The sequence below is a fragment of the Sinocyclocheilus anshuiensis genome, unplaced genomic scaffold (assembly GCF_001515605.1).
Source record: "Sinocyclocheilus anshuiensis isolate Anshui unplaced genomic scaffold, SAMN03320099.WGS_v1.1 scaffold1373, whole genome shotgun sequence".
NCBI lineage: Eukaryota > Metazoa > Chordata > Actinopteri > Cypriniformes > Cyprinidae > Sinocyclocheilus > Sinocyclocheilus anshuiensis.
The window spans coordinates 150,551-159,754 of NW_015548285.1; the positions used below are offsets into that span (position 1 = coordinate 150,551).

A 9,204-nucleotide genomic window follows, 5' to 3' on the forward strand; every position below is an offset into this window, starting at 1 on the left:
TTATATTTCAATTTCACAAAGAAATGTGCAGCATTTTGTCCAAGCAATAATAAAAGAACACATTTAATTTATAATTTGTCTTAAATCTAATTTTGTTAAAAATAATAATTGTGAATCGAATCGAATCGTGAAATCAAAATCGTGAATCGAATCGAATCGTGAGTAGAGTGAATCGTTACATCCCTACTTGAGGGTGAGTAATTTATGGGCTAATTTTTCATTTTTGGGTGAACTAACCCTTTAAATTTGCATGTCTTGAGAAATGCAGAAAGTTTTATATGATTTTTTTTTGTATTTGCTTTGGTGATCTAGCGCTGTGGTTGGATGAAGTTACATTATGATTGCTTCCTGTATGGTATCACCATATTTTCTGTCATCCAGGTGGTGGTGAATGCGCTGATCGGGGCCATCCCATCCATCATGAACGTACTGCTGGTGTGCCTGATCTTCTGGCTCATATTTAGCATCATGGGTGTAAATCTATTCGCTGGGAAATTCGGGAAATGTGTCAACAGGACAGGATACATTCACAGTGTAACCCTGGACAACAACAAGAGTGACTGCCAGTCCATGAATGACACCCAGTTCTACTGGACCAAAGTGAAAGTCAACTTTGACAATGTGGGCCTTGGATACCTCTCACTTCTCCAGGTGGTGAGTGTCTCGAGGGTTGTGCTCCATTCAGAATTGCACTGAGAATGATCTTACCGAGCTGCCAAACAGGATGCATAACTATAATTCAAATTTAACCCTTGTTCCCAGTCAAAAAAGACCAGCCATTTAATAATTGCTTGAAAATCTCTTTTATTATGCTATATTATCAACAAATATTGGATTCAATGCTTTTGTCAAAGTGCAAAAAGCATTATTTGTGGATAATTTTGGCGATATTCAAAAATGAGGTGCGTAAGTTCAGATCTATGAGACCTATGATCATTCAGTTCCAAAAATACAAACCCTGCAATAATTGAAAGAAAACTAAAAAGTTGCTAAAGAAGTTGAAAGTTGCCAAAAAGATTGAATCCAATATTTGGTAAAAAATATAGCAAAACATTCATTTATAAGCATTTTTTGGAGACTGGTCATACCACAAGTATAACAAGGTGAGAAAAAAATTCCCCAAAACGTAGAAAAATTATACTATATTTTTAGAGGAAATTTTTAAGTCAATAAGCTTTAGAAAAAGAAAATCATAATGACTGGAATACAACATGAGGGTTAAGGAAGTAGAATTATAATGGAAACTGTAAAGTTCAGATTATTTTTAAGATATTTTAATGTCAAAATTTATTATTATAAATTAAGTAACAACACATTTTCAATATAATGTTTTTAGAAAATGTTAAATAATTAATTTATTTTTAATTTAATTTTAAACCATTGCAAATAGTTTTGATGACCTTGTTAATTGTGTACGTAACCAAATACTGAACTAGTATTGATAGTTTTAGTACTGAACTCAGGGTCTAGGAATATGTCAGTTTTGGAAAAATCAACCCCAAATTCAAGATAAGAGAGCAAAAAATGCTCCTGCACAATTAAAGTAAATCTGTTATGCAGATTCTTATCCACCTTTGTAGTGTAAAGATGGCTTTTTGTTGATGTTCTTAAAATTGTATTGAAGTAATTGGTTAAATTCAAGTATTTGACATAAAAGACAACACAGATACATTTAAGGAAATTTTGGAAATTATACATTTTAGGAAATTAGGCTATAAAAGGGAAAAGCTAATTTCTGACATTGTTCCATTCCAATTCAAATTCACGCTCATTATTGTAAAGGGAGCCAATTCTTAAATTCTGAACTCTGGACATCTTGAACAGTTCAGTCCAGGAAGGACTTTTGGTGACTGTGCTGTAGAATCATCATATTTGTTAAGGTAGCCAAGCAACCAGAGTTTTTCAGGGGCCTGCAACTCCTTGCTGGGCCTTAACCTATCATTTACCACTAGGAACAGTCTCTCAATCACCACAGGTTATAATTTATGTAACCATGGCAACGACATCCAAAAATGGCCTAGCTTAATGGCGTTCATGCTGACTCTTGGTGAGTCACAACTCTTTGTCTTTACAGAAGGTATGAAACTTAAATGCGTAATTACCTCAGACTAAAAAGCCAAGTTTCGCTATGGTCAGGCATAGAAAGAAATGTGCTCACCTAGAAGCAGAACATATATTTGAATACATTGACAATCTTTCTCTTTTAGATGGACATTCAAGCATTCTTAAATATTTTGTTTTTCAGGCAACATTCAAAGGCTGGATGGAAATCATGTACGCTGCCGTCGATTCCCGTGGAGTAAGCATGTTCATTTCATTCCTGAAATTAATGACTTGCATCCAAATTCACAAAAGAACAACCTAGGTATTAACTACAAACTATCATAATCTTAAAAATAATAGTTCCAATTAAAAGAGAGTTCTTTGGAAAACCGGTTTGTCGAGAAAGCCATTCAAAGAGCCTAGAACTTTTTAACCTCCAGAGAACCAATTAGGAACTCAGTTACCCAATGCTAGAAAAATTTAAACCCAAGGTGCTGCAAAGAACCATTGAAGAAACTTCATTTTAGAGCTTTAGACTGTCCGGAAAACCATCTTTGTGAGTCTCTAAGATTTATATTGTTCTTGTTTGTCAGGTTGAGGAGCAGCCCGTCAAAGAGATAAACCTCTACATGTACCTCTACTTCGTCATTTTCATCATCTTTGGATCCTTCTTTACCTTAAATCTGTTCATCGGTGTCATCATCGATAACTTCAATCAACAGAAAAGAATGATAGGTGTTTGTTTAACTTCTCTTCCAAAAGCATTTAGTTTACATTTATTGTGTCCCATGAAAAAAATAGCAGCTGCTTGTTCTCTGTACTAAAGGTGGCCAGGATATATTCATGACTGAAGAGCAGAAAAAGTACTACAATGCAATGAAGAAACTTGGATCGAAAAAGCCACAGAAGCCAATTCCAAGACCAGTGGTAAGATGATGAATTTGAACATTTTTGTAACTAAAAATCTCATACAGAATTCCCTTTCTAATTTCTCACCATAAACACATTTCCATCTAGAACATTTTACAAGGATTCTTCTTCGACTTGGTGTCCAAGCAAGCCTTTGACATCACTATCATGATGCTCATTATTCTCAACATGATAACCATGATGGTCGAGACTGATGGACAATCTGCTCGCATGGAGACCATCCTCAATAACATCAACCTGGCCTTCATTGTCATCTTTACCACCGAATGCCTCATGAAGATGTTTGCCCTCCGCTGTTATTTCTTCACCATTAGTTGGAACATATTTGACTTTGTAGTCGTTATTCTGTCCATCGTTGGTAAGTGCACGACTTTACAGTCTGGTAAGTGGTACGTGTGGCTAATTCAAGATACTTCCCTGCTGAAAAGACCAACTTGGTTTATACTGGTTAGCTCTTTGGTACGGGTCCATCTGGTCACCGTTATGGTGAAGCCAAAGAAGGATTGCTGGTTTGGTTAAGTCAGTTAAGAAACTTTGCAGAGACACCAGCTTGTCTTTTCAACTGGGTTGTTGTGATCTGAGATGTTCATAGTGCCATTCCTCAAGAGATTTTCAAGCGAGTCCACCTTCTATGTGTTGATATCTGGTTTTAATTTGTCCTTCCTCATAGGAATTGTCCTTGCTGACATAATAGAAAAATACTTTGTGTCCCCAACTCTGTTTCGAGTGATCCGGTTGGCAAGAATAGGACGAGTTCTCAGACTAATACGAGCAGCTAAAGGAATAAGGACGTTACTTTTTGCCTTAATGATGTCGCTGCCGGCGTTGTTCAACATCGGCCTCCTGCTCTTCCTGGTCATGTTCATCTATGCCATTTTTGGCATGGCAAACTTCGCCTACGTAAAGAAACAGGGCGGGATTGATGACATGTTCAACTTCGAAACCTTCGGGAACAGCATGATCTGCCTTTTCCAGATCACCACATCGGCCGGTTGGGATAACCTACTGGATCCCATTCTCAACAACTCTCCGGAAGAATGCAGCTCGAGTTACATCAACACCGGAACCAATACCAAGGGCAACTGCGGCAACCCCTCGGTAGGGATCACTTTCTTCGTCAGCTACATCATCATTTCCTTCTTGATCGTGGTCAACATGTACATCGCCATCATTCTGGAGAACTTCAGCATGGCCACCGAGGAGAGCGCTGAACCTCTGAGCGAGGACGACTTTGAGACGTTCTACGAGGTTTGGGAGAAGTTCGACGTAGAGGCCACCCACTTCATCGAGTACTCCAAACTCTCGAGTTTCGCCGACAGCCTTTCCGAACCTCTGAGGATCGCCAAACCCAACAGAATCAAACTCATCAACATGGATCTACCTATGGTGAGCGGCGACAGGATCCACTGCCTGGACATCCTGTTTGCCTTCACCAAGCGGGTCCTCGGGGAGACGGGAGAAATGGACGCTCTGAAGCAGCAAATGGAGGAGAAATTCATGATGGCGAACCCTTCCAAGATATCCCACGAGCCCATCACCACCACACTGCGGCGCAAGCAGGAGGAGATTTCGGCATTCCTGATCCAGCGCGCCTACCGGCGGCACCTGGTTAGACGGCAAATGAAGCAGGCGTCTTACCTGTACAGGCACATAAACCAAGACGCACATTGGTTGGAAGAGGACGGCGCTCCGGAGCGGGAAGGACTCATAGCGTCAATGATTAAAGAGCACTACAGTCCCGAGAAGGGGCCGCCGTACTTAGCTTGCTCGCCGCCGTCCTATGATGCTGTAACAAAGGATCCTAGTGACCATTTCAAGATGTTAAAACCTGACTCTCAATCCAGTGAGCCTCATAAATCAGAAGAGACGTATGACGAGACCTTTCTTTAGGAACTCTTTTCTAAGTAACCCATCTTTGCTTGCTTTTTTTTTTTTTACATGTTTGGATGTGTGTAAATGTGTGTGTAAGTGTCTAATCAGGAGGAATCCAAATGCGAACAAGATTTCACTTTTTTAATCTGTACGAAAATGTTTGGACAACCTGTTGTTTTTGTCACAAAATATGGCATGGAATCATGGGAAACGGACAAAAATGCATGGATGTAACTTTTCAGGTAGAGAATGTATTTTAGCTCAGATGTGTTGCACATATCGCAACTGTAATATTGCACAGATGTTATTTTGGTGGTTTGCTATAAAGCTTTATGGCCACATGTAGTTTTTCCCAGAGTTTTTCATTTCTCAGGATTAAGTGAGGAATGTTATCACTTTTTTTCACTTGATGAGAGTACTGGTGTAAGGAAAAGGCCCCTAAATGCAGTTGGAATGACTACAGTGGACATTTCCTCTTACAAAGTGAATAATTTAGCATTTTTATCAGCGCTTGAGGAATTTTTGTTTTCTTGTTGAACACAAGTAGGAAACTGTGTTTTAAAATGGTTTAATGGACTACTTAAGTCAGTACATGTACATGTTCCTGATTTTATTATGCACAAGTGGTGCATGCTATTCCAAAGAAAGAATCTATGTAATCTTTCATCAAAATGAAACAACTTTCCTGGCTGATGATATGTATTTCTCAACCCATTCTCTCCAACAGCTTCGCTCCATTTTGACATGCAACGCCTACTTTTAATGATTCAATCAATTCCCAGTGGATAAAAATGCAGTATCGCCTAAATTGTTCTGGGTTAAATATCCTGTTTCACTAAACTTACAGCAGTAAAATGTTGAATTAACTGAAATAAAATGGATATACAACTACGTTTAATACAAAATTTGGATCAGCTGAAATTACCTTCAGCTCTTATGTTTTATTTAAGGGCTTTTTCTCAATATGTTGCACATTGAAATGCTTTAGTCTGGATCATAGAAGATTTTCAGAGTGTCCTAATTACTCATAACTTCATCACTGTTTTTTTCCAAGCCAGGAATATGAATTTACATGCATCAAATGCATTTCTGTGACTAAACTATATATTAACTAATATAATGTACATAAGCAAATGGGAAGAAAAGTACAGGTGTATCATCAACATCCATGTACAGATATATACATTTCTGTGTTCAACTCCTTTTTTTTTATGAAACAATGCTGTCCTTTCCACAAATTGTTCTCTCTGTTGTATTTTATTTCAAGGGGCATTTATGGAACATGAAACACAATAAATCATTCTCATGGCTACATTTGAATAAAATCCTGATGGACTGAGGGATGGATGACAATCACATTTGCAATCTAATTTTGTCATGTTACATTGACACACAAATTGCATCAGCTGAATGCCCAGAATGATATAATGAGGAAGCATGACATTGTTTAACAAAGTTTTCTTGCCTTCCATGAAACAGGATGTTGTGGCATGACATCGAATATCCTGTGTTTTAAATAGCCAATAGTTTGCATCACAGATGTGTACTATGATTTGCTACGTAAGTAGTTAGAAGGGACATTGTTCTTTTAGAGCACATTTAAATGCATACTGTATACATTTTATACAGTCCTGTAAACAAGAGAAATCCTCACTATTTTTGTACATTTTGCTAGAAGAGAAAAGTTGACAATTAAATATGCTAAAGGTTTGTTTAGTAGGTTTCTAGCGGTAGGATAGTACAAAGACTGGTTCCCTTTCAGTCGGTCACTCTTGACGTCACGTCGGATGACCGACGAATTGGGATCTCGCTTGAGGGGCCCATTCTCCGCTGCCCAAAAGCAGACTGAGGCCATCAGGTACATCCTGCCCCGGCGTGCAGCTGCTGCCTCCACCCGGCCGCCGGTGGCAGCGCCTCAGCCCGCTCGTCGCCGAGGGCGGTCCCCGGCCGCCACCCCCGCGCAGGGTCCGCAGCAGCCTCCAGCAAAACTACGCCGAGGAGCCGGCCGCAGGGCAGCCGCCCCGCCCGTCCAGGCCCTGCCACAAAATAAAAATAGCAAAAAATTGCAGATTTTTACCTCTACAAGTTTATATATGAAAAAACTAAGAATTGCAAGAAAAAAGTCAAGAGTTGCAATTTGTATTTTTATACCATGGTGGAACTAAAAATCATGCAAGAATTCTGGGACAAAAAACATTTTGAATTGTGAGATAAACTTACAGTTGTGAGGAAAAAAAGTCTACAAAATAGTCATTTAACTATATAGGCAAGCACCAAACAAAATACTTTCTTGGCCCTTTTTAAGTTCATCATTTCTCAACCTGAACATGGGTCTGTAAGCAGCTACTGTCTGTCTTCTGAACATTAATCACCATTTTGACCAGCCTTTCTTTACTTCGGTGGGACCAAAAAATGGGCGCTGCATTCTCAACAGTGCATGGGGCAGTTTTTGTTGATTTTGCAGTTTGTGCTCTCAGCTCTTGGTTAGGGAGCCAATTTGGCTTCGTCCCCTGGGAGTTTGCCCTTTCTCCAGCCCAGGGTGAGGGTGTTCAAATCCTCCAGACCAGCTGGACCTCCAGGATAATCCCAGCGGAAAATAATCACTTGTTTTAATTGCACACAAATGCACTCATACTTCAGTTCGCTCAGTCACAGACCTCCAAACTGCTACCTTTTACAAATGCAGCTGCCTTTTGCATTTTGGAAAGGTGATGTTTTCAGAGTTTATTTTCAATGATTTTTACATTCTATTGGAAAAAATAATGTCTTAAAGTGCTTTAAAAAGTAATAATGTTGGGATATTTTGAATTTATGGGATGATTGTGATGGGTGGAACATCTTGATCTTTTTTATATATATATTTTGAACTTGGCACCTCAGAATTTCAGTGATTGTGTAACATTTTCCCTGACCTAGCATTTCCCAGACACATTTTTTCTACTTTTTTTTTTATTTGGTACTTTATGCTATCCGTATATTTTTAAAACTTTTTGTTTCTCCATTCAGTTTCTGCACATGCTTTCATTTGAATTCTTTGTGTCTCTGGATCGCTTTAAAGAAATCCACTTTAATGAATGTGTCTGCGTAATTGATCTGATGTTTAAACATCTGAACATGTGGCTGGGATTAAGCTCGACTACAGGAAACCCATTATTACAGATTAAAATGCACTATAAATAATTACACACACACACACACACACACACACACACACACGTTTCTGTCATCTTCTATAAAAATAATCTAAATTAACAAAAAAAAAAGTGATAATTTTTAAAAGAAAATAAAAACAGAAAGTGCTTTGGTATTTTTGATTTGGAACACAAAAAGAATGCAATCAACGAGTAAATGTGATTAGTGCTAGATTAGTCCCAGAGTGACTGATTAAGTTTGTTCACTTCATGGATTTAAGGATGTGAACGCTCTTAATCAGGATACATTTGTTTGTGTTCCCGTTGTCATGGTCACCCTGTGCTAATGATGGAAAAGCTCCACTTGATTGGTCTTGCCTTATGATTAAGTTAGCAATAAAAAAAACAAAACAATAGAAATTACAAATAAGTCAAAGCTTGTAGGAAATGGTACTATTGATCATTTATGCACATTCAACTCCATCATATATTCAAATTCTATTAAATTCTATTATGTATACATAATAAACATAAAATTCTATTTTATGATTACAATATGAATTTGACATAATAGTTTTTTTTCATTAGTAACCCTAAAGCACCAAATCAGCTCCATCTTATATTCAAAGTATATGATGTATATATATGATTTGATGAATAATATAAAATATAATGTAAATATATTTCATTACTAACACTAAAGCACTAGGTCTAACTCTCATATATTCAAATTATGATGCATACATGTATATCTATCTATCTATCTATCTATCTATCTATCTATCTATCTATCTATCTATCTATCTATCTATCTATCTATCTATCTATCTATCTATCTATCTATCTATCTATCTATCTATCTATCTATCTATCTATCTATCTATCTATCTATCTATCTATCTATCTATCTATCTATCTATCTATCTATCTATCTATCTATCTATCTATCTATCTATCTATCTATCTATCTATCTATCTATCTATCTATCTATCTATCTATCTATCTATCTATCTATCTATCTATCTATCTATCTATCTATCCATCCATCACTCCATCTATCCATCCATCCATCCATCCATCCATCTATCCATCTATCATCCATCCATCCATCTATCCATCCATCATCTATCTATCCATCCATCTATCATTATCTATCCATCCATCCATCCATCTATCCATCTATCATCCATCCATCCATCCATCCATCCATCATCTATCTATCCATCC

General features: G+C 37.6%; 1 protein-coding gene across 1 annotated transcript in view; it reads left to right on the forward strand.

The window, feature by feature from the left end:
* scn12aa (sodium channel, voltage gated, type XII, alpha a) overlaps positions 1-6,129 on the forward strand; it is a 57,763-nt gene extending 51,634 nt beyond the window's left edge. The window contains exons 22-27 of the mRNA XM_016443453.1: positions 382-654; positions 2,246-2,299; positions 2,637-2,778; positions 2,870-2,970; positions 3,061-3,355; positions 3,644-6,129. Coding sequence (XP_016298939.1) covers positions 382-654; positions 2,246-2,299; positions 2,637-2,778; positions 2,870-2,970; positions 3,061-3,355; positions 3,644-4,863 — 2,085 coding nt within the window. The 3' untranslated portion in view covers positions 4,864-6,129. The remainder of the gene's footprint in view (positions 1-381; positions 655-2,245; positions 2,300-2,636; positions 2,779-2,869; positions 2,971-3,060; positions 3,356-3,643) is intronic.
* The last annotated feature ends 3,075 nt before the right edge of the window (positions 6,130-9,204 follow it).